The sequence below is a fragment of the Neodiprion pinetum genome, chromosome 1, assembly GCF_021155775.2.
Source record: "Neodiprion pinetum isolate iyNeoPine1 chromosome 1, iyNeoPine1.2, whole genome shotgun sequence".
NCBI lineage: Eukaryota > Metazoa > Arthropoda > Insecta > Hymenoptera > Diprionidae > Neodiprion > Neodiprion pinetum.
The window spans coordinates 34,128,596-34,154,883 of NC_060232.1; the positions used below are offsets into that span (position 1 = coordinate 34,128,596).

General features: G+C 41.9%; 1 protein-coding gene and 1 long non-coding RNA gene across 13 annotated transcripts in view; one reads left to right on the forward strand and one right to left on the reverse strand.

The window, feature by feature from the left end:
* Positions 1 to 516: 516 nt before the first annotated feature.
* LOC124222020 (protein split ends) overlaps positions 517 to 26,288 on the reverse strand; it is a 93,296-nt gene continuing 67,524 nt past the window's right edge. For 3 of the 12 annotated variants that reach the window (XM_069136214.1, XM_069136231.1, XM_069136230.1), the window contains exons 3-11: positions 15,263 to 16,247; positions 15,003 to 15,183; positions 14,575 to 14,866; positions 4,457 to 14,402; positions 4,264 to 4,380; positions 3,595 to 3,708; positions 2,603 to 3,349; positions 2,035 to 2,193; positions 517 to 1,878 (exon numbers count right to left, since the gene is read on the reverse strand). In XM_069136214.1, coding sequence (XP_068992315.1) covers positions 1,750 to 1,878; positions 2,035 to 2,193; positions 2,603 to 3,349; positions 3,595 to 3,708; positions 4,264 to 4,380; positions 4,457 to 14,402; positions 14,575 to 14,866; positions 15,003 to 15,183; positions 15,263 to 16,247 — 12,670 coding nt within the window. In that variant the 3' untranslated portion in view covers positions 517 to 1,749. Of the gene's footprint in view, positions 1,879 to 2,034; positions 2,194 to 2,602; positions 3,350 to 3,594; positions 3,709 to 4,263; positions 4,381 to 4,456; positions 14,403 to 14,574; positions 14,867 to 15,002; positions 15,184 to 15,262; positions 16,248 to 18,175; positions 18,290 to 18,661; positions 18,920 to 25,984; positions 26,020 to 26,288 lie in introns of those variants that run through there. The other 9 variants (XM_069136219.1, XM_069136215.1, XM_069136212.1 and 6 more) reach the window with 9 other exon arrangements.
* Positions 23,150 to 24,644, forward strand: LOC124222061 (uncharacterized). Its single transcript, XR_006883929.2, has 2 exons — positions 23,150 to 23,415; positions 24,375 to 24,644. It is a non-coding gene; the product is annotated as an uncharacterized lncRNA (long non-coding RNA).

Below are 26,288 nucleotides of genomic sequence, written 5' to 3' on the forward strand. Positions count from 1 at the left end.
TATATATATATATATATATATATATATATATATATATACATACATACACATACACATATATATATATGTATATACAATTGTTACAATTTCACAGACAATAGGATAGTTTTTAACATATTTTAGTCCACAACATTAAACGCGATAATAACTACTTGGACCATTTCACCATGATTTAACAATTTGCGCAGTCATGTGCATATGAGGTGAAGTTGATAAGATGTAACTCTTGCCGGTAAATTGACGAAATAAACGCATAAATACTAAAAAACGAGTGTATGTTAGAAATTTCTGCCATCAAATCGTAAGAAGAAAGTAATGTTGTGTACATGACTATTCTCTATTGCCACTGATTTAAATTTGGAAGTAACAAACGATATAAAGATACTTAAATTTTTTTGCATACTCTTTTAATTAATCTGTAATCATGTTTCCCGTCCACCCCTCTAATTTTTACATTTTTTTTTAACCCTAACGACGTACGCTCTATGCACAGCAGCGTAGTATAGTAAATAGATAGTTACTTATTGTAGTTTTATTTTTAGGGCCTTGTGTAATATAACATAATGTAAGTTATGGTCTATACATATGTAAGCGCATTATCATCTTGGACACAAATCCTAAAGAGTCTATGACGCAACACTTGATGAGTTCACACTTGAGCATTGCAGGGTGGTAGATGTGGGAAAGGGTGCACATGGGGCAGCGTCAATGATGAATGAGATCAATCATACTCAACAGTGGTATGATATTCTTTTAGCCCCTTAGTTTGCGGGATGGTACAATCTAACTAGCCCGTATATTAATTGTATATATTTATAATAATAATAATAAATTTTAATAATTTTAATAATAATAATAATAATTAATATTACAAATTTTTATAATGTACATAACGCTAAGCATAATAATATGTTACATCATGTTGGGGGAATATCATACACTAGGGATAATTCTACATAGGTAGATCTTACTTTTCTCTTTAAATCTAACTTAGTTTTTTTCTTCTACTTCGACAGTAGCAGCAGTAGCAGCAGCAACAGCAGCAACAGCAGCAATTATCATCATCATTATCATTATAGTATAATACATAGGTATTTATATAGAGCAATATTATACAAAAACACATCACATATTGCGGACCAAGAAGGGCCTTTATATTTTATGCAAATATCGTTAAATAATTAAAATCACAGTAGTTATGCCCTCGCTGGCTCACTTAATTTACAATGCTTATGTCTAAGCTTACAAAGTAGCTTGTGTATAGGTAGATTATTTTATTAGTTAGCTGTGTACTATCCATATAGTTAGGGGTATATAACTTTGTCTGGAGAAGTGAGTATAGTAAGTGTTTACATCAGAGCGGTAGAAGACTCTGTAGAGGGAAGAGGAGCGCCTAACTCACTTGTCGGGGAGACCAAGAGTGACGTCGGTCGCCCCCACAAACTGTCAGTAACTAGCAAACGAGCCGTTTAGAGCTTTAGTCCACAATGCCAAAGGGGAGGTACGCACAGTTTCAAAACCGTGCTAGCCTCTTCTTTAACCCCCTCCCCCTCTAAGCCTACAATCTTACGTAGATCCGACACTTGGCCAGTTCTGCATCTGATTGTCAAGGGTGCGACTGAATCATTTTCATCCAATGTCCATATGACCCAATAGGTATTACAGGATGTTCCAAGGCTTCATGCCATCGTCGAAACATCCGACCAAGGAAAGAAGTAGTTGCAGCTAAAGCCAACCAGCCAACCAGTCTCAAACTGTTGCAATAACGATCAGTAGGTGGGCAATTTCCGCAACTCGGGATAACAAGTCTGGTGCGATGCGAGCTAGGCTATCATTAGCGAAATCGCATGATGGGAATATATGCACCACATAGGCAGCCTGCAAAGTAATAAAAGCGATGTTAGAAAAAATTTCCAAGCCACAAAATTGAGTTACCTTTAGAATGATTATGACACCTTCTTTAACTTAAAATAATATCAAGTACCTATTGTTCAATTTGGATTACTTAATCATCAGTGAAAAACGTATATTAACCTGTTGTGAGCCTGGTGCAGCTATGTTAACAATTCCTGCAGCTTGTTTCTGTTGAAGGTAGGTGATAAATCCGGTTTGAAGATTTTTACTCTGCTGAAGAACGTCCATATGGTCTCGCCCACATGGAAGTGCCAACAACATACAGTGTTCATTGTCAGTCTAAAAGAAAATGACACCATTCAATAATTGTTTGATAATATACTGGACCAAATTTGCAAGTTACAATTTATACTAATTTGTATGAAACTCCATAAAAACATTAAGCTCCATCTGTGGCACAATGATAAACTATGGTAGAAAGTACTTTACTAGATTAGCTCCATCATTTTCTATTATTTAATTTACAAATTCAAAGCAGCTGTTAAAGCTGATTACATTCAAATTATTTATAACTAATTTTGAATATATGAATAACTGTTGTAAACAGATGACACGCATCTGACATTACATAACAAGCTCTAAGGAATGGCCAGTGACATGACTTTATACCATATATTGCAATTCTCTTGACCCTTTTTTCACAGTATTATCAAAAAAGTATAATATCCGAATATCCTCAACAACATACCTGCATTTTCCGAGCAACTCCATCCACCTGTGTTTGCTCCAATCTCATTCTCTGAGCGATTCTGAGTGGGGGCGTAGATCCGTCGCTATTACATGGTAAACTGTCTCTGGCTACGTTGGGATTTCCAAAGACAAAATGCATTTGTACAGCCGCTTGATCGTTCTTAAGTGCAAGCAGTCCTTGCCACATGACAGGGTACCGTTGAAGTAACATCAATAACGAATCAGCAGGTGGTGGAACTTGAGATGCATGAGGTGGCGTAGAAACCTGCAATCTCCTGGGGCGTTCTGGAGTGATGGCTCTGTCCGTCGGAGCTTCACTCGCTGCTAATGGGTATGGCGATCTTATATGCGCAGGTGGTGGTTCATAGTATGCGGCTCTTGCACCTGTGCCTACAGCACCCATCGATGCATTGCTAACACTATATTGTGGAGGCAGACGAGCCGTATTGTGCATCATGTAGACCTGAGCCACTTGAGGACTGTCTGTTGCTCGATCTTGAGGAGTCCTTGTTGCTCGTCTCAATTCTAAAGGTGGACTGTGGCTCTCTTCTCCGCCTGCCTCAAGTTTCGGATCCAGTGGTAGGTGAGGCGATCTGGTTCCTGGTCCATGATACGCAGCAATGCGGGGAGTTGTTAGTGCTTCTTGTTGGGCACGGAGATATTGATATTGCAGCACTTGTGGGTGCATATAGTGAGCTTGGAGATCACCGCGAGGTATTCCTCCGTAGTGGTTGACGACTTCACCCTAAAATTACATAAGATTTGATTATAAAATTCTGCACACAAATTGGAGGAGATTCTTCGGTATTAAGCGAATTCAACATGGATTGTGTAAATAAATCAAAGCTAATTTAAGTATTTCAAATGATTCGATAATCATGTTGTAAAAAAATTTATTTCATCCAATTCAATAGTCACTTTGAGTGTCAATATGTCTTATAATCATGCAATATTATTAATTGAATTTTGCAAAAGCAGGGAGTTAAGTACCTGAGGAGTATTAGCATGATGATGGGCAGGTGGGGGCAATGGGGGGCTCTGGGAGCGACGAAGTGGGCCTAGCCCATACTGACTCCCTGGGGACGGAGTGGTACCCGCGCCATGCTACCGAAACCAAGCATTATTAATTTCATTTCTCAGGCTGTTCGTAGTTAGTAGACATTATTAAGATCTTAATACTACTTCGTAAAACATTTATGTTGTTACATTCATGCCAACATGTTGAAAACTAAAAATTCATTTTTTTATATTAATTTTGTGAAATGTACTGAAGAGGAGTTATGTCCGATACTCATAATCAATAAAATTAAATACAGTATCAAACCATGACAATCAATAATGAACCGTATGGTGACTTCTACAAATGAATCTTCATGAATTATTGTACATCGTCACATATGCAACCTTTATCCAATCATAGAAATAGCCTGACCATTCTCAACATTCAAGATTTGTTCTAATCTGTAAAAACAATATTTAATTGTTCAACAATGACTAACTTATTGCCTCGATTCTTTTGTGATCAATACTTATAGAACCGATTCGCAACAATGAACGACCTGAAATCCTTTGTTTCCACAATCGTTGAAATTTCGATTTTGATTGTTAGTGTGTCATGCCTATGCTACTACATCGCTGGTGAGTCAATAAAATATTTACCAATGAGGCTTCGTAGTTTGGGATTGGTACTCCGCGACCTTGTGAGCTTGCTGTTGGGACCATTATACAGCCACCTATGGATACTTCCACTTTTGGTGGTTCCATTGCTACAGAAATCTGAAATAATTAAATCATAATTATTAAAAACAATGTTAAAATTGTGTATGAGTCTGCTATGAAACGAACATATTACCTGAGATTTTGGTATTGCGGATCTTGAAGAGCTTGCACCAGTTACAACTGGCTGCAAACTAATGAGATGGGGCTGTGTCGGAGGACTGGCTACTGACCCAGTCATTATTGGAGGACCCACCACTTGGAGCAAATGTGCTTTTGGATTTAACGGATGTTGTTGTCCTCCGATTGATTTTAAAGTAGCAGGTTGTGCCGGAGGTTGATGAACTCTTTGCGTGGTGACCGTTACAACATTACTAGGACGCACACTAAGTGGCAACTTTTGCGGCAGGTTAACGATAGTCGGAGAATGCTGTTTAACCGCTTGTAACAAATGTTGTTTGGGATTAGGTGGAGCGGTGCAGTTCAACACAGGGGACATTGGCTGTCCTTGTTTTATATTAGCTCCATTACTTTGAGGCACCTTCAAACGTGGACTAAGACTTGCAGAAGGAATTTTTCCGCCAGGTATTTGTAAATGTAGGCCTGGTACCGCTTGTGCAGGTTGCTTTACAATGTTTTGAACAATAGTTTGGCTAGAAAGGTTGGGCACTGCTGGTTTACTGATAATCGGTTGCGGAATTGAATTCACATGCTTGCTAGCGTTCAAAACGTGAGCTTTAAGGCTGGTAGGTGTTTTCACCTGACTCGCAGTTGTAGTCGGTGCCTGACTCACAACGATGCTGGGTGACGCAGCTGCCTTAGGTTTTGCCACTGATATTGGTGTTTGCACAACAGGAGATTGTGGTGTAGCTATTACAGTTGGTTGAGGCTTCGTCTGCACATGTGGTTGCGATTGCGGCTGACAAGTTGGTGGTTCTGCAATGGCAGGTGGTAAATTAACTTCGGGTTTCAATTTCACTGTTGCTGGGGCTGGATTCGACGAAATAGTGTGAGACTTAGCCTCCTGCTGTGTACTCGAAGAGCTCACAACGACGGCAACTTGTGATTCTGATGTAGCCCGAGCGTTTTGCGCAATTCCAGCTGCAGTTGACACTGGTATGTATTGCCCTTCTTCAGATTCCCGCATTGGAGTTAGCACTCCCGTCACTGGATCAATTAGTGTCATTGGTTCCAGTGAAGTAGATTTTGGATTCTGCAACGATACTTCCCTTGGTACTGTAACAGTTTTTGAACTTTCTTCGTTGACGGGAGTCTCCTGTTTGATCGGGATGTCCTGGAATGTTTGCACTTCCTTACTCTTTTCTTCGCTGCTATCATCATTATTTTCCGAAGCTCTGCGAGTAGTAGCCTTACGAGTTGCTCTAGGTGATTTACGGGACTCGGTTGGGGTTGGCTGTGGTTGTAATTGTTGAGCACCTCGTGGAACATTGTTGTGTCTAGTACTACGTCTAGTTGCATGAACACCTGCAATAATAGATCTGTTTACAGCAGAGCCACGGATAACTTCGTCAATAACATCATCCACTGTACTGCGACTACCATCTTTCTCAGCCAGCCGTCTTGACTTGCGCGTATTTGCTGCAGGTGAAATAAATTCCTCAGGCGGTACTTCTTTGACAGCAGCAACCGGTGTTGCAGGTTGTGCATTAGGTCCTGTAGAATTAGGTCCTGGTGATTTAATAGTAAGTATTAAACGTGGGCGACCAGCATTGTCTTCCTCACTGTCATCGTGGAATTCATAAACATCTGCTGGTAATTTCTTCTCAGTATGATGCTTACCTCCTCTGGATGATTTACCACCACGTCGTTGAGGTACATTAGTTGAAGTCCTACCTCCACGTCTTGTGGTAACACCCCCACGGCCACTGCCTCCCCGACGAACCTTAGATCTAAGTCGTCTTCCTTTTGTCAATTCTGTTTCACAAGTTTCTACACCTTCGTCTTGTTCGTCATGTGCCATGTCTTTTTTCTCTTCAATTTCAGCCTGCTCAGAATCGAACCAATCAGTTTCATTCTTGATTGTGTCATGAGAATCGCTATTCAATTCTTGACTGTGCTGTGTCTCTTCTTCTGCATCATTCGCTTCTCCATCACATAAAGCATCAACTTTTTTAATCACACTTTCAATGTTAACTTCCTTAGCAGACCAATAGTCGCTATCTTCCTTACTATCGGTTGGATCTTCTTTCGTTGGATCCAGAGCTAACGGATCACTGCTCGGTTCTCTCAGTGGGTCTACCGATTCATCTTCTAATTCCATATCATCTACTTTTTCTTCTTTTATGACGACTTCTTCCTTTATTTCCTCTTTGATTTCAGATTTTTCCAAGAGTTTGGGTTCAATCTTCGGTACCACAATATCTTTATTTTCGGATATGCAATTGGTCAAGTTGGCCTTTTTTATTTGTGATGACAAGTTGCCTAATTCTTGTATCGCTTGTTTCAGCTTCAAGTCAAGTTCATTTGACATTTGTTCGAAGAATTTTCCAGTTTCTATGGGGTTTGGTTTCTGGAGGTCACAAGTTGTATCCTCCTCTTTGATTTGTAATGGCTGCGCAGGTTGTATAGGTGGCGTAAGTTGCATGGGTTGTACGGCATGCGTATTCTGACCAAACTGTGCTCCCTGAACTTCGGAACTAGCTTGTCGCTGGCTTGAGGTAAAAACTGTTGGCTGTTTTGGCGATGTCGGCGCCGTCATGGTATCTGATGATATGATTGATGTCGTCACCTGTGTTACAACAGTTTGCTGAGAACTCGAAACAATCGGCATATGAGGTTTAGTATGCAATAGCCCTTGAGAAATAGGTGGTCTTTGATTATTCACAGTCTGCTGCTGGATAGTTGATTGAGTCATTACTAATCCACACTTTGGTGTCGCAGTAGACGTTTGAGATTTTGGAGGTGCTTGCGAAATTACTGGTACAACGGTTTTTGCCAGAGACTGGTTTACAGAGACTATTGGTTGTCCTATGTTGAGCATAGATTTAGGAGAGATATGTTGCTGACTATGAGCGACAATAACTGGACTCGGTGTAGATGTTCGTGGTATATGAGTTGTCAGTAATTGCATGGTTGGTGGTTCCTGCTTCTGTCTTGGCGATAGCATAGTGTTGTCCGTGATTACAGTTGGTTTATGCTGCTTGGGCGAGAGTAAACAGTCTTCAGTGCCAATAGTTTTTCCAAACCCGGGACTAGAAGTACTAGCATTAATCTCAATTTTCGCTGTTTCTGGTATATATGTTGGTGGCTGATTGGGTGATGGAACTTTTGGCGACGTAGAGGCTTTACTTGGAGGTTCTGGTATAACAGCTGGCGATAATTTCGGCTCCACCATACGTTGAGGTGCATTCGGATTAACTGGTAACAGAGTCTCAATGACGGATTTATTCATAGACTCAGCATCTCGTGGATTTTTGATTGAACTTGATGCAAGAGATGGAATTGGCATATAAGGTCGAGGTGGTATATTCAAAGTAAGTGGAGGTAATCCGCCACAAGGGTGACTCGGTACCAAGGCTCTCGCACCAGGTGTATGTTGTATAACTGGTTGTTGGCTAGCAGCTGTTGAGTATATTTGCTGAGCAGGCGTATCCGGTCGGTGAGCTGCAATTGGCACACTGACGGGCAATCTCGCTGGTGGTGGAGGCAATGGTGGTGGTGGTAGCGGAGGCGGGGGCGGAGGTGGTGATGTCTTGTTTACATTTTGTATGTATGGCATTGAAGGACGACACCATTGACCATTGAGAGATATCTGCTGTGGGACTCTTGGAGAATGCTGAGCTGGCACCAGCGGAGGAATCCTCGAAGGTACCAACGGTGGTAGAGGCGTAAGACCAGGTGTTCTTACTGTTCCAGGTGTTGCAGAATTCTGTGTCCTTGGACAAGATTGTCGTAATGGACCTAATTGAGATTGAGGTGACATTGGCAGTCTTTGATGAGAAGACTGAGTTGCGAAGGGCCGAGGACTGTTAGATGGTAATCTCAACGTGTCAGGTAACATCGGAAGACTCGTTGGACTGAGCAATGGTGGTTTGTATTGAGAAGGAGGTGTCGATGTCCGAAGTGGAGCTTCTTTGGCAGGCTCTGCTTCAACCGCAGGCTTTACAATCCGAAGTTTATGATCACTCAAGTTCCATGAGTGTGGTAAAACACATGCTGAGGGGCTTGAGGCCTTGGCAGGAGGTGTGTTCAAATGATTGTCAATTGGTTTTTCTGCGAGTTCCGTTTTTGCAGGAGATTTATAAAATGAGGGTATATCAGGAGTCTTTGGTGGCTGTGATAGATCAAATGATTCGTAACTAAGATCTTCCTCTGTATCTGTATCGATTTGCAAGTCATGTTCACTTTGAGGTGTATCTGGTTTCAAGTCCGTTTCTGCTTCGGTCGACGCATTCAAACTCTCAACAGCTTGTTGCATCTCTTCGACATCTTCCTGGGGGGCATCTGTGGCTGGTTCGTTAGTATTATCAGCTTCAGTTTCTTCTTCACCTTCGTACGAGAAATCTTCCGTCGAACCGCCAAATGTTTCTTCAAGCAAAGCAGCCACTGCGTCTTCAGTTTCTTCTTGTGAAATAACCACACGAGGCTTGTCCTCAACTTGCGGCGGTGGTGGTGATGGAACCACAGTCTCAGAGTCATCTCTGCCACACGATTGTTTTCCATTCTCTCTTTCTTCAGGCTCAGATATACTTTTGACTGCATTTTCATGGATTGTCTCATCGATATCAGTACCAAAACCTGGGATCAATTTGTCTTTCTTCTTTTCCAGTTTGTTTATATGTGCAGGCAATGGGGTTGGAGGTTTGATGGCAGGTACGCTTGACGAGACTTTAGGTATAGGGCTCAAGAGTGTTTCCCTAGATGCTGACGAAGTTGGTGATACCATTTTTGCTATCAATGGACTACTGGCTCGTGGTGGGCTTGGATCTGCACCAAGGTGTGGCAAGTTTCCAGTTTTATCGTGATGATGATGGTGATGATATTCCTTTCGACCACGCTCTTCTTTGGACTTCTTCCGTTTCTTTTTCTTTTCTTTAACTTTTTCTAGAACTGTATTTGGAGTAGATGGTTCAATACTATCATTGTCATCTGTGAATCTAAATACATCGTGATCATGGTGTTCTCCAACAGATGGTTTCGGAGAACTCGGCAGACCTAGTAGTTTAGCTTCAATTTCTCTTCCTGCTTCAGCCAGATCAACGCTGTTTTCATCTTCTGTTTGGTGCCGTCGTTTCTTCTCTTTTTTTCTTTTTTCTCGTTCTACTTCTAAAATTGGGCTGTGTATACCATCACTGTCGGAACCATACGTATTTTGAACTGGAAGATTATTGAGCCTGTTGAAAAACCGATTGGGAAGATCATCCTCCTCCGATAGAGGGCCGAATATATCTTCCATTCTTTGTGTATCTCTAGCCTCTTGCCTATTGAGTCTTTTTCGTCTAGCCTTAGCTTTGTCTTCACCATTGCGTTCTCTACGCTTTTCTTTTTTATTACGTTGTTTCTTGTCAGCATGCATTCTGTCTTCAGAGTTTTCAACTGTGGGCTCCGTCTTAATGATAATGTCAGTTGTTGCAGGGTTTGATTTACTTTTGTGATTAATATTCTCAGATGCGTCCATTTTTGACCCTTCTTCACTAGATATAGAATTTTTCTGGCGTTTTTGTTTCTTCTTATGTGATTTTTTCCGTGATTCTCTCTCATGATTATTAACCGGATGATTCATGTGAAATGATACAGGAACTCTTTCTTCTTCATCCGACGTTCTCGGCTCATCTTTGATAGTATTGCTATTGAGAAGAACCGAAGATTTGAGCGGATTATGCTTTTCCTCAGTATCAGCAAAACCGAGGTCTACGTCACTTTCGGAAAAGGGTTCCGTTTTAACTTTATGTACTTTGGTCAAGGATTCCTCTTCCTCACTGGTATCCGAGTGAATACGAGATCGTGACCCCTTTCTTGACAATGATTTTGCCCGAGCTGAATCTGATTCCGAGGTGCCATCATCTTCAGTCATAGCTTTACTACTCGCGGAGTCACCGTCCCAAGACGTACTTTGTTTCTTTTCCTCGCGCCTTGCTCGACTCTGTTTTAATTGTGAGAATTTATCTTTGAGACGTACCTGCCGTTTTTCTTCTTCTAATTTTTGCATGTTCTTTGTAGAGCGTGCCTTCACTTTGTCATACATACTGATGTAAGCTGGTTCATCGTCAATTATATCAAATATTGAATGTTTCTTTGGTTCGTCACTGTCTGTGTCAGTAGCAGAAGTATGTCTCATTCTTTGCATTTCTGGTGTCGAAAGAATACCATTGTCAACGTCACTGTGCATCGCCAGCATAGATTGGCTGTCTCTTCCATGATGAGCAGCTGATTGATCATTTGGTTCACTTCTCCTTGATAGTTCTAATCTGTTCAAAAATTCTTTATCAGGCTCATGTGAGACACGAGGACTCCTCTCCCTGATCTCCTTTTCAGTACGTTCAGAACGACTCTTCTTACGTTGTTTCTCCTTTCCATCACGACTTTCGCGAGACTCACGGTTCTGTTCCTTCGGCAATTCACAATGAGACGAATCGCGTGTTTGACTATCTCTATTGTCTCTGTTTTCTCTGTTTTCTCTGATATCTCTATTATCTCTATTATCTCTATTATCTCTATTATCTCTATTATCTCTAATATCTCTAATATCTCTGTTATCTCTATTATCTCTATTATCTTTATTTTCTCTATTTTCTCTATTTTCTCTATTTTCTCTATTTTCTCTATTTTCTCTATTATCTCTATTATCTCGATTCTCCCGGATTTCACGATTATCTCTACTTTCTCTCGAATCTCTGATGTCTCTCATATCTGGCTGTATGGTTGGCTCTCGATTTTCACGACCTTCTCTGCTTTCTCTATTTATTCTATGCTCGTTCCGATGCTTCCTGTCTTCGGATTTTCGATTTTGTCGTGGCCTGTCCTTGCTATCTCGTCTATGCTCCGATATCCTCATTCGTTTGGACTCATCTTCAGGAACATCTTGCGAAGATCCGCGCCGTTTCGTATTAACGGGAGCCGGAGATGCTTGTAATTGCGATGGCATGTAATGATTTTCAGTTACCTGCCTTCTATCTTCGCGTTCCCGTTTTTCTTTATCTTCTCGTTCCCGGCGTTTTTCTCTGTCCATTTTTTCCTTCTCTCGCCTTTCATGATCTTCTTTCTCACGCCTTTCTCTCTCCTCACGTTCCTTTCGCTTTTCTCTTTCATGCTTTTCCTTATCGATCTTCTCTTTCTCTTCCTTTTCACGCCTTTCCTTGTCAAGTCGTTCTCTTTCTTCCTTCTCCTTTCGTCGCTCTCGTTCTAGCCTTTCCTTCTCGTCCCGCTCTCGTCTTTCTTTTTCCTCTCGATCCCGCCTCCTTTCCTTTTCTAATCGCTCTTTTTCTTCCCGTTCTCGCTTCCGATCTTTCTCCAATCGTTCTCGTTCTTCTTTTTCTCGTCTTTCCTGTTCTTCTTTCTCCTTTCTAAGGCGTTCCTTGTCTTGTCTATCCTTTTCCAATCGTTCATTCTCTTTCCGCTCTCGCTCCTGCCTGTCTTTTTCTTCACGTTCCCGCATCTCCTTGTCTAATCTCTCCTTATCCCGTCTTTCTTTATCTTCCCTCTCTTTTCGTTCTTCTTTTTCCCGCCTCTCTTTTTCTTCTCTCTCTTTCCTCTCTCGTTCCCTTGATTCTTTTTCCTCCCTTTCTTTCCGTTCACTTTCTTCTTTTTCCTTATTCTCTCTATCTCTCCTCTCTTTTTCTTCCCGGTCACTTCTCTCTTGCCGCTCCTTTTCCCACCTCTCCTCTTCTCTTTCCCGTTTTTCTCTCTCCTCTCGTTCTTTACGCTCTTGGCTTTCTTTGTCTTCCTTGTCCTTTTTCTCTTGTTGTTTTTCTCGCTCCTCCCTCTCCCTTCTATCCTTATCATCTCTGTCTCTTCGATCATGTTTGTTTTCTTTGTTCTCTTTGACGTCTCTGCCATGGTTGTCCTGTTGTTCAGTTTCATTATTGCTGGAAGAATGCAATCTATCTTCTTTCTCGTCCTTCTCCCTTCTTCTCTCCGCGCTAGCCGCATCTTTACGAGATCTTCTCGACGTTTCCTTGCTCTTACTGTGCCTGGAATCTCTGCTGTCCCGGCTGTCCTTACTGTCTCGACTATCTCTGCTGTCTCTGGAGTCACGACTATCTCGACAGTTTCCACCGTCTTTCCGTAATCGTGCTCGCGGCGTTTCCGCCTGACTACTTACAGTCGAGGAAATTTGACAGGTCGTCGTGGCCGTGACCAAGGTAACAACCGCCGGACTCGTGCATAAACTTGAGTTTCCAGTTCGGGGTGCTGCAATGCTAGGTGCGATAACTACGCTACTTATACTACTGTTGCTGCTAAGACTACTCACAGATACACTGCTGTTACTGTTTACTGCGCTTACACTAGTTACACCCACTGTCACCGAAACTGGTGGTAGTTCGGGGCTTACTGTTTTTACGGCTACACTAGGGGTAATTGGGGTTGTGGGGGTTGGGGGATGCACACAGTTATGAATGGCTGTTCTTGAATCAGTCTTTTGGGATGGAGACACCGTTAACGTGGACGAGGTAGTGCTAACAAGGGTCGTCACCGTGGTTGTAGGTTGAACAGGCGGATGACTCGGAAAGGGGTACTGGAGACCAACTTTCCCCGCATTTCCGATCAGGCTTCCGCCACCCATCATTGAACCAACACCACTAACACCAGTGAATTCTTTCGGTTCATACTTTTCGTTGAAGTTCTCTAGTCTTTTCGAGTCCTCGTCGAATACGCTCCTCTTAGCGAGCACAGACTTCACAATGTCAGATGGCTGTACTTCGTGTAGCTCAAGGTCAAGTAGTTTGTGACGAAACCTGAACCTCTCCAACGTGGTATCGAGTTTGGCGAGCGCGTCGCCACCGGCGGCACTCAATGCCCTAGAACCAGACCATTTCTCGTACTTTTCATCGAGCGAACGAATTCTCTCTTCCAGACTAGGGGATTGCGGCGCTGTCTCGCTATCCGAACTCGTAGGACTTGAGCTCAGATACCTCGGAGGTGGAGACGCTGGTGGCTGAGGTGGCGCCCTGGGACTAGTTGATGGTAGAAGTACGGGAGGACTAGCCACCTTTGCGGGTGGCACCGTGGAAGCACGACTGCTGCTGTTATTGTTATTGTTCATCAGTTCGGCAGCAAACCTTGGCAAAGGTAACGACATGGGTCTATCGTGAGTTCTTTCTCGATACGTCCGCGGTTCACAGGGAACCAAATTTTCCGGTCTCTCGTCCACGAGTGGCGTTCCTGGTCTCGAACCGTCATGATGCTCGTGGTGTCTCCCGGTATCCCTCCGCCGCTTGCAAGGTCCCGGTCCCCTTCCCTCGCAGCTACCCCGACGCGTTCCATGGTGTACGAGGGTTTTGCTCTCGCTGACCCTTCTCACGTCCAATCCTTTTCTACCGGAATGAGAAGTGACCAAAAGACAGGCCAGCTCAGGTTCGTCGTCCTCGCACATCACAGCGTTGTCGAGCTTCATTCGCTTCTTAGGCGTGAAACTCTCGTCGCCACTGCTGTGACACTCCTCGAGCTGTTCCAAAAGGTGTACTCGCTCCTTTTGGAGATGCCGTATATCCGGGGGAGGGAGTAACGGCGGGGGTGGTATGGGTGGATCGACACTTGTCACGACACTTTGTACGGTATGACGACGCGGCGGCGGACAATCTTCATCGGGTAGTTTTGTGTCGCCGATTGAACTGGCCTCGTAATCGTCATGACTGGCGCCACTGCCTTGGCTGAATTCGTCGTAGCTTCGAAACCTCCTGGGGTTTGGGTCCGTGTAATCTCCCTCGTAATACGGATCGGTTTGGTAGCGTCGTGTACTTCGCGAGACTGCTGTTGGATGGGCAGGACTCGCTCCTGGCGTACTACTGCCACCAGGAGTCCGAGTGTAACTCGCCGTCCGTGCTCTAGGTGGAGTTTCGTAACGGGTAAACCTGCTACCCGCATTTGGAACCGTCACTGCTGACTCGAAGCTGCGTTCTCTCCTGTAAGAACGAAACAGTTTACGTGAAAAAAAAGGCTAATTCAAAATTATCGTCGAGTGTGCAAGTTCAATTTCAGACGCCGAAAGGTAACAAGAATGTCAATTTTTTTCTCCAATACTCGGGCCGAATTTTTCAACAGACTTGAGAAAATAATTCTGAGCAAAATATTTACGTTGGTTCAAAAGCTGCCGCGGTAGCAGGCCTCGTGTCCCAAGGTCTTTCGCCGGCAATTCCCTGTCGTTCCAGATGTTCGTAAAATGCCTCTTGGCATTCCCTAGATGCAAAATCGACCTGAAGTCGACGTCCACGAAGCGCGATACCCCTCATCTCTTTGACGGCGTTTTGGGCGCAGCTAATTTGCTCGAAAAAGACTAGCGCATGACCGCGTTCCCGGTCTACTGCCACCTGCGTTATTGGTCCAAATTGATGAAACTGCATGTTTATATATTTTTCCGACATACACTCTGGAAAAAAATGGAAATTTCTTTATATTCAGGCAAGCAGGCGTCCATATATATTTGTATATATTTTTTCTCGTTCTTGTTTATGCACCGAGATTAAGGTAATCATTATTATGTATAAATCCTTTTCTGATGATACCTCCAATCCCATCTACCCAAACGCAGGAGGTGGGCATGGATTTGCCGAAACCAAGTTTTATGCGATTCGCACCAAGATGTTCCCCGTCCATAGTCCTCATAGCTTTTACGACACTGCTGATGTCCGAGTACTGACAGAAGGCATAACTTGATACGGCACCCTGCTTCTTTATGTCGATTTCCTGCAAAAACAGGACACTCAAATTAATACATGTACTATACGAGATGAGCCGTTCCCTAGTTTATATATTTTATACGCACAATTATCTCTCCAAATGGTTCGAAATGTTTCCTCAGTTCAGAGGCCGTCACTTCCTTCTCCAAATTTCCAATAAACAATGTCCGCGTAGCCTTAGGATGATACTCGTCGAGTTCAGCCTCATACGGCCTGAACTCATTGTCCTCGACGTCGTAACCCTGATAGGGTCCGACCTCGATTTTACAGCCAAAGAAAAGCTTGTCGTGAGACACCTCAAGCGCCTTCTCGACATCCTCGGGTTTTTTAAAGCATACCAACGCGTAACGATCACCGGCAGCACCGACCACTTTAACCCACGTCACTTTACCGTGTTTTTTATACTCGTGAAAAAGTCCATCCTTCAATGAGGTATCACTGCTCCTTGCCGGCAGATTGCGTACGCATATAGCGAGCGGCCTCCGGTCTTCCGTAACGGCGTTGCTGCCGCGATGAGGTGAACTGCTCGGGGAACTGCTTCCGGCGGAACTGCTACCACCGGAACTGCCACTTCGGCTGCTACTGCTGCTCCCGGATCGGCTCGAGCCGCTCGGCGAGCTGCTACCGCTTCGTGATTTTCGCCGCTGTTTTTTGTGCTGGGTTCTACCGCCGCTCGGCTCTTCGTAGGCGTCCGTGGTCGCCGGCGACGGTGGGGGCGGCGCCGAGGTGTACCGAGATGTCGCAGACTCATACGAGGACCAGGACGAGGGTGCTAGGCTACTGCGATGACGTTCTATATGTGGAGGTGGTGGGCCGGCTGCGTAAGGGCCCGTTCGCGGATATAGCCGATCCCTCGCCCTGGCTGACGTCACGTGGTAACCGCTGACTGGGGGAGGTCGACCGCGAGGAATGTAGCCTCCGGGATCGCCGGCAGATTCAGGCATACCGCCGCCGCCGCCGACGCGATTCCCTCTCTCGCTCGTGTAGAAACCCACGTGGGATCCACGTGGCTCGAACACTTCCGTTGGACCTCCAGCGCTACCACCGCCGGTTCCATGATCCTCCGAACTTCTAAACAAACAACCGACACGTCCTATTAATCACCTTCGTATCGTCTCCGTATCCGTAGGTATGCATACATCTTTACATTTACGCGTCATGCGCCAGCATAAAATGACGTGTGGAAACTGGTGTTAATAATCACAATTTCGACGGTATCGGATACATTCAATGACGTGTGTTTCCCTGCGTCTGCTCTACACGCCTATTTTTCATTGACTTGCCGAATCGATATTGTCAATTCTCACGTTATACAAAGAATACAGTTTTTTATGTCACTGACCAAGAACCTATTCTCGATTCTTTTTCAGAACCCGGTAGTGTACATCGCTATGTTTTTTTTACGATTGTTACAGCACACATACCAACCGTTTCGGATCTAAGGATAAAATTCAGTGAGAAAATAATCTTCTGGGGACAGACTATTTGGTTAATTTTCTATTCAAAACAATCTTGTGTCTCATTCGCCACACGCACACACGCGCAGTTAAACAAACTGTTAAATTTACCAAACAAGGCTATCAAGTATGAGCGAAAGAAATCTTTCGAACATTCAAGTAAATGTGGTTTCACTCGACAATGGTTATTGTTTCAAATGATTGATTTTAAATTACTGTTTCGATCATTTTTTCGTTGAATCGAATAACATTAATTTGAGTCTAAGAAACGTTTCCTCCCCTACATTTGATCGCCATATTTGGTAAATTCAACAAATCCTTTCTCTATTTGCCTAATATTTGTTACATTCGCAAAAAATACAATTTTTTTATTTTTTTGTACCATGCAAAGTACAAAAATATATTTTTGCTGTTTAAACGAAGGCTTGTTCAATCAAACAAAAAAACATTTAGATGATATGAAAATCATGTGTACATGTTCTGCAATATGGATTGGTTGATATTCGAAAATGCGTAGATAATCTTACCCCGACCGTGAAAAATAAATTCTAGAATAATAACTTAAATTCCGGGACCTCGTGATTTCAAGGTCACCCAAAAAATAACTGTCCAATGGAATAGATAAATCATTCAACTCCTCGTTGTTGCGGACTCCTCCTAAATCGTAGTGAAGTTTGCGAGATAATTAAAAATTAAAATGAGGCTCTGATTCCTGCCGAAATTCGTTGTTAGTGAAGATACGGAAACTAAAATTTTTCAGTACAATGAACATTGTTCCCAAGACCCTATAAAGTCGCAGTAAAGTTTTTACGTAAGTTGGGTATCTAGATCAACATGTGGCGGATGCCTCAGTGCAGATGCTTCTTACGCTGCGCAAGATCCTAAGTCAAAGGCTTTGTGTGCCGGTCATCAAAAAGTATTAGTCATCGAAATGTGCAAAACGAGGTTCGAAGAAGAGCATTCGATCCGTTCATATGCAGACTTTGAGAAGAAACTGTATTTTAAGGCTCTTGGCATTCCGCGATCGTTTTGCTATATGATAACAACTAGCATTCCTAATCATTGTAATACACGTGTATATATAATACGAATTATACATGCTTCATCGAACCTACAGCGACAGATGGGAGCTGCGAGCAACGAACACTTTGGTATTCCACGAGGCTGAAGTTGGTAACGTTAACGGAACGAAAGATGAGGGAAAATTTGTTATTGTACAATTTTAGAAGGACTTTCAAGAGGTTGGATTTGCAAAAATATAACTATGTTTTGTTTATTATTACGGTTTACTAAATTTCAGACAATCCCTGAAAAATTGCGAAGCAACAATTTCTCATAAACATACATCGTTACAGTAACGTTACTGACTTCAACCACATGTTAATTCTGGCATCGGCGTTACGAAACTTCGCGTTCGCAACGCCGCAACGATTCCACTTATGAAATATAATTTCATTGCGACAAACAAACCGATTTTTATAAATTCATGGTGAAATCAAATGTAGGTATATACATATATATGAAAATTTAAATTCATCGCACCTGTTGAGCGAAGAACGACGCAAATCTGATTTCGATTCATTTTCACGTCGTACGTCGATTGTGATTTGGCAGAGTTTCCACTTATGCATCCCTCCATCGGTCTAGGAAACGCAACTAAGTAAATCAGGTTATAGAAGTTCATAAGCATGCTATTTTCTGTCGATGAAAGTCTTCAAGTTGATTTAATTATATTTAGAGCGTCACGTGCAATGGAATTCAATTTTCAAAAGCTTTTACAAAATGATTCGTCAACCACAAGAAAAGAACGAAGAATAATGACAATAATAGTAATAATAAAATAACATTGTTACGACACAAAACCCGCTAGAATTTCAGTTAACGGAAACCGAGGGAAACCGACGGAAACACTGCGTAATAACCGCATCGCGTAAATTACTCTAGAAACATGAGTATTCTACATATAATATAACACAGTTTAATTCTCTCTCTATCTGTCCAATTTTTTTTATAAGCTATTAGTATTACATTTTCTTTGTCGTAGTTTGTTAAGCAGTCTCGTTCTTGAAGCAGTGTTTCAACAACGTCAAATCCATCGGCAACGCCACGGTGTTGTTTTGCGATAAAGAAGCTCATTCCGCGAATACGGATGTTACATAAAACAATCACAATCACAATGACAAGAAAAAAAAACAAAAACCGCGGGTAATTTGATCCAACGATAGGAAGGTTCAGCGCTGAATTCGAACGAGCACCGCCCACCGGGACAAGGCTGCTGATTCTGGATGCGGTAAACCGATCACGTCGATTGCACCGAGTACACTGAGTTGAGTCTAGTGAGCCAAGAGACAGCCGGCCGAGTGGCTGGCAGCCGTTGGCTGGCTTTGGTGGGCTTTGAAACATCACGAACGCCGCCGTCGCGCCCGCAATATGCACCGACAACCGGCGACCGCACTCGCCGCCTTGCCAGGCACAATGTTTCTTCGTTTTCCCTCGGTAGGTAGGAACGTATTACGTACGTCCCGGGCTCGCACACACGCCTGATTCTAATCTCTTGCATATCGACGATCGAGGAACGTACGTTGACCCGTCGTTGCTATCATCGGTTACCGCAGGTTGACCCTTTCCGAATCCTTCCTGACGTGAGAACACGTACGAGGACTGCTGCCTTTCGCAATCTGACGAACGTGTGTAACAGGTGCCAAAGAGTCGAGGGGTTTGATTCAACGAGATGATAACCCGAGCGGCGCAACTTGGTCCTTAAACGTATGCTAATTCCTGAATCTTGACGCCGTTATAACGTTTGAGAGACTATGCGAAGCAAGGAATTCGCGTGTAGGTATATACGAAAGATCGTTGCAGGCTGCGTTTTGGTAGTGATAACGTATTTTGTCACGTATTGGTATCGAAACGGACTTTTTGATCCGTGGTTTTAGTCGTCGGTTTGCGCTAACGCGCTTGTACCGCGTATTATTGTTGTCCAGGAGAAGAAGGAAAAAAGAAAAGAAATCGACAACAGGTTTGTTGGAAAAAGTACACGCGTAGTTTTCACCGTCTCGACACGTAAACCTGAAACGTAAACGTGAAAGAGAAATGGGAAATGGGGAAAAAGAGTAACGCGAGGGAGCGCTTTGAAATCGGAAGCCCGGTGAGACCTTGTCGTATCCTTGTCGCTCAATGGTTAGCCAGTTAGCTTTGAAATTTGAAGTTTCCAACCGAGGCAATTACAGGAATGTACATACCTGCGTACTCGAAACGTAGAATGCAGGGTAAACTTCACCATCGTCGAGTGGGTGGTACTCAAATTAACGAGTATGTTATATTATATGTACACCGCGTGTCTGTTTTATGTACATTGTACATACATATAATTCTAAACAGCAGAGTATGGAAGGAAAGGAAAAAATGTCGTACAAGTGAGAAATACATGTGTGTATAAGTTGAATTTGACGAAGGAGAAAAGTTATACGAATTACACGGGTGAAATCAAGCTGTAATTACCTACCATTCAAAGTCGGACGAGCCAAACCGGAAGTTCGCACCTTGCGATAGCGAAATCATTTTGTTGTAAAATAGCAATTCGTTCAATTCGTAGACAACTTTTACGAGTTCGCGGTAACGGATTGACTGACGATGCCTTTAAAAAAGCTCGAAACTACGGTCGTGTGATTGTTGTAAAATCATTGGACTGAATTAAAAAAAAAAAAAATATCAACTTATCTGAATCTGTTACACCTTTCCAAGAAATCTCTTAAATAACCAATATAATCCTTGAGAGGTAAAGATTGACCAGAACACGCACACTTGACTCAACACCCAATAAGAATAAGAGAAGCATATACGTTAAGAAGAGCGTTTGGAAAAACTATCAATAACTCGTAAACTCGTAAGATTAACATCAATTATGGGGGTCACAAACTGCAACGGACTCCGTTCCGAGCGAACAACAGCATGGCAAATATAATATAATAAAATACGTATGTACATATGTACGTTTGTATTAATTGCGCAAAGAATTCTTGGCAGTCATTGTACCGGGGTTGACCCGACTGCGGTTTGTTGCGAGTATAACCTACGTACAAGGCACAATTGTGCACACATAATTGCTGTAGGTGTCGGAGTTTTAAGCAAACCGTCCGTCCGCTGTCAGCAGCGAGAATAAAAAAATAAAAAATTAAATATTAATAAAAAGAAATGAAAGATTATCGCCTGTGTATGACGGGTGGGCTAATTACGAACAAATATTTTCACAGATATACCGCAAATCCCTGGTGTGGCAAGTCGATAGATACTGTGCATTATTGTATGCTGTACGTGCAGCATCGATCAAAATTAACGATTGCTCAATGAACTTGATAATATACCGTTATCTTTGTGCTAAATAAAACACGCCTGATGACTAACCAGCGATTACACGTAATGCCCATGTAAAACCGTCGCCTGCGCAGCAGCGACACACATACGTACGTTATTTTCTCTACCCTCGGTTATAAACAGTTTTGACGCGATTCGCCAGTCTTTATATCGCATCGAAACGAATTGGTATTCATGGAAAAATACAAATAAAATAACTCTGTATGTCTACCTAAATGTGTACTTTCGTTTACATTGTACCTGTACAAAGATTAATGCAACGAGATAACAACAGGCATGGGTCGAAATTCATGAATGATTAAGAATACAATCAAGTATTTTGTTTGCTTGCTTCCTACAGAAAGATAAGGCCAATAAAATACAGGCTCGAGACAACACCCTTTGCATATTTTCATGCAACTTTGTACGCGTATCGTTTCTTACACCAAATCGAAATAAATGAAATCTTCTTCTACCTACGACAAAAAAACAACAGCTAATATGAAGAATTAATTGCAGATAGGATTCTGAATACGTATCTTGCTACAAATAGTGCAACATAACGACATGTGTAACATTTGCCGTAGGATATTAAACTTTACGTTTCCTGCGTTTGAATAATAATATATCATCGAGTTATATTATAATCGCATTCGGCACGAATCGAATAATGTAATCATACAAATGAACGAACGATAATTTATGGACGGCTATTTGTTCTTCTAGACATAAAATCGATAGATTCATGTGTTTGAATTGTGTTTTACGATTCTGGCAAATTCCACACTGGAGTGTGTTATCAAACACATTGGTTAAAAATTCATATCCGCAAGGTTTCTCCTCGCATCTGCCGTCTATTCAGGAATGCTCTTTGGCCACGAATATCACTCGTAAATTTTTACCCGTACGATCGTACCCATCAACCGGCTATTGGCAAATAAAAATTTTCGAGTGGTAAACGAAATCCAGAATAGCAGAGTGACGAAATTTCACGACTCGCAAACCAAACAAAGAGAATTTGAATAATAACCAGTTTTTTCTACACATCTCGAAAAAAACTCGAAAGTCGTATAGGTAAGCGTAACAACTTTACGACTTTCGTGTGAATTTTTCTAGAATCTTTTTTTTCTCTGTAATAATACGTACAAATAAGTTTGATAATTAAACTTGGTTCACTTAATTAAAAATATTGTAATAATTGAGAAAGAAATGCGTAAGCAAATTTCGAAATAGCATGATTGACGTTATATAGAACATAAATACCGCTGGTTAATAGAAATTAGGGGCTAACATTACGTTCCAGAAGTTGGTAGAGCGAATCGTTTAAACCGTGGTAGTATTATTCGCGGTCAATTAATTATAATACAATAACTTTGTCAAAGTTATACTTTGGAAAGTTCAATTTAACGCTACAAATTCACGACACATTGTACATACGCGAATGCGCAACTTGTGTACAAAGGTGATAGTTACAAATTTGCCTTGCGATGTAAATCCAAGGGCGAATTCGTAACAAAAAAAGCGGAGACAACAATTGCGTCACGATGTTGAGAAGTTTGTTTACCGAGCGTGTTCAAATCGTCGTCCGGAGCTGGAAATAGCGAACCGCAACTGTTCTATATTATCCTACCGTGAGATTGGAAATATCCCGACAATGTCAGATCCAGATACGTATGACGCACTGAAGCGGTACCAGTGCTGCCATTATTATCACTGGTCATAATTAAGGTCGGCTAAACAAATTCATCCTTTATTTATAAGATTAATCGATCATTTTACGTACTTCTCCCTGCGCGACCCTGTGCATAAAATGAAAGGCTGAATCAAAAGTGATTGAAATATTGACGGGGAACCGTCTGATAAATTTACGAAAAATTTTCGTCCAACAAATGCTCGCAGAGATCGCTTCGGGGAGTTCTAGAGTATTCCAAGATTCTAATTGTCGTAAAACTCCCCTCAGTTGAGTAAAAACTAGAAACACATATAAAATAAAATTACCTGTGTACGATCAAACTTGGGACCAAAATTAAAACATCAAGTTGGCAAAAGTGCATAACGAAGTCTTTAACTGGGTGCCAAGGTGAGTGGAAACGCGCCAAGGTAACGTTCAGCTTATAAGTATAAGTAGGGTATGCCTATGACAATCGGCGCTGTTCGCAATAGTTTGCAAATCGAGACACGCGCCTGCCGATAGCGAATCGAGTGAGTCGATGCAGGTGGTCGTCGTCCATGTCAGATATTAAAATCGCGCTGAAAACAGCAACGTCAAATAGCCATGTATTCGCCAAGTATAAACTCCCGCCGCGATCGACAGCTGATTTCATTGCGTTACATATATACCTATGTGTGTGTGTGTATATATATATATTTATGTATCGACTGCGGTGCTGACGAATACTCGATCATTCCCCTCGTCGATCGCCACGTAGGTAGGTAGAGATAGGTAGGTTCGTCGCCTAGCCCCGCGAATCTATTCACTCACCGAGCATCCTTTCGTGTGTGTGTATATATTATATATATATATTATATTATATATATATTGTATCAAATCGACCGACTACGTGCAATTATATTATTATCACCGGAAGGCGCGCGTGGAATTTCAATTATAATCCATTGTTTTCGCCACGTACATGTACGTATAATTGTTATCATACCCTGAAAGCGATACGTGCCAGTCTCTGCGTTATTTATACATACATACACATAATATGCGTACATGCATAAATGTCTGTGTAATTCAATTCCTAGAACGTATTGTTCCAATCAATTTCGCGAGCACTGTGCACAGTTACGGCTTAGTAAAACAAGCAAAACAAGTAAAACAATTCGAACAAGCACGTAAATACATATTTTGTTCCTTTTATTCTGCCTTCCAATTTTATCCTTATGTGGTATATCGACATCGCACATGTGTGTACGTTCCGTAAAATGAAGGGTAAAGAGTAATAAAAACTAATAATAATAATTAGAAAAAAAAAAAGAAAAAAAAATCGAACACGAGACTCGGACGCACGTGCGAAAAGGCGTAGAGATAGGATGTATCTTCGCCTTGTGCCGAGGCGAGGGCACGATTGATGCTTCGAACAGCGTGCGCGAAGAGAACGTTGTACGCGTGACAAATTACACGAAACTTAACAGCCAGTAATCAGCACCAGCTTTAGAAGGCCTTATTTTCGCAATTAATATTTATCGTGTTGAAGAGAGTTGAACGTGTTGGCCTGCAGCTTTTACACGTTGTAATATATAACACGAGTAAATAATAATATTAAAAGTCTGCGTGTTCGAGCGGATGAAAAAAAATGAAAAATAAAAAAAACACAAGGACAAATAGAAAGGAGAGATGACAGAAATTTGAAAATAGAAATAAATAAATTCAATCTTTCAGGGATAAGGAAACCAATGACAACCAGAATATCATGCAACAACGAACAACAATCGAGACGCCGACGGCCACGTAGCACTTTGTACACTCGGCTTCCATACGTGAACACGTGGCACCGTGCTACGCAGCAGCACCAATATCTCTGTGCAAGCGTGGGTCACGACGACGACGGCAACAGCACCGATATCGTATCTCATTTTATTACACGTACGCACGTATATATGCCTGTGGTAGGATAAGCTCAAGCGACGGAAAAAGAATTTTTAAAACTAACCATCGTGTACCTACTCCTACCTACTCCGATAACACACCTACTACTTCTCACAGGATTCCTACACACATGCGCGGTGTGCAAAGAGAGGATAGGAAAATGTCAGACAAGTGTACGGGAGGGCAAGGCCATATTGGGGCCATTCCTCTGCAAAGACATTACGTAATAATTAGATTTACGTTTGGCTGTATAATGAGAACTCGAAAATACCAATTCATTATACCGAAATCGGTTTGTAATCGCTGAACCAATTTAGCGCCACAAAGGTCGATAATCGTGAGAATATCAAGGTCAGGTCCGATTCATACGCGCTCTATAGGATACATGAATATATTTATGAAAATAAGGAAAAGAAGAAACTTTCCCAGTGGAGATTCCACGTCCCTTTTTATCGACTTTTAAATAGTTTCGTGCCGCTGACCGTGCATACATGTATAACGTATGTATACCCTTAGCCTACAATCTGGTGGGCGATGGGAATTCCACTTCATTATCGGTATCGCGGTGAATTCTTTCCTCGTGATGACGATAGACGGTCTACATTAGACGCTGCTCTTTTCATCTTGGCTGAAACTCGAGAACTTTCAACGTCGCTTTATTCCTGATTCTTATTCCAGCGTCGCGAGAAAACTTCGGATAATATTTTGTACAAAATGGAAAGTCTTTCATTTTTTAAGACGACTTTATTCTATCAGGGAAAGCTCTCAGGAAACATTTTAAAAACGTACTTGGTCGAAATCAATAAGGAATACCCTCGTAAATCGCGTGATGTTTTACCAATCCTTCGGTACATAATAGCGTGCGAGAATTTCATTTGCGTCTCACTGACGGAACGAACCTTTTTCCTTCATCATTAGAATGAACAACATGTACATACTTATACCGTCTTTGGCGACGAGGCGTACAACCAGAATTGAAATCTACAATTATTGTTGTTCGAGCAAATTTTTATAATCCCAATGAATTTTTCAACGCATATATCGTGAAAAAGATACGTTATTGGATATTTCGGTGGAAATATTCTATTTATATTTTTGTAAATTTCTGAATAAAGTTTTTGATTGCCGAAATTTCAAAATTCACAACAATATTACTCACATGCCAATCATTTCAACGCCATTTGATAACAAACTATTTACAAATCTGTAATAAGATTTGAGTAATCTGTTAAAAACCCTGCTCAACACTTACAAAAAACTCAGATATCGATTACAGAAGTCGATTGAATGATCTGTCGCATTTCGTCCGCTTTACAGTACCCGTAGTGACTGTCAGTTGAAAAAAAAAGTTGTACGATCTGTGTATGCGGGAATAAGCGTAAATACTCACCTCCGATACTTGCCTGTTACCTGAATACTCCATACAGAAAATATCCACAAGGGTTCGTTTAAAAATTTATACTGTTTATCTCACAGTAGTATATATTAAATGAAGTTATTTTAAGAGACCGTCATAGGCCGCACAATAATCCGATCCACTGTATTCCAACACTGCATCCAATAAGGGGGGAGGTGGGGGAAAGGTGGTTATTTATTTATTTATTTTTTTTTTTTCGTTTCCTCTACCAAGAAATCCTTCGGCATAAATTTTGGGAAATTTTGTGCATATACAGGGTACCACCAATACAATCACATATCACTGAACTT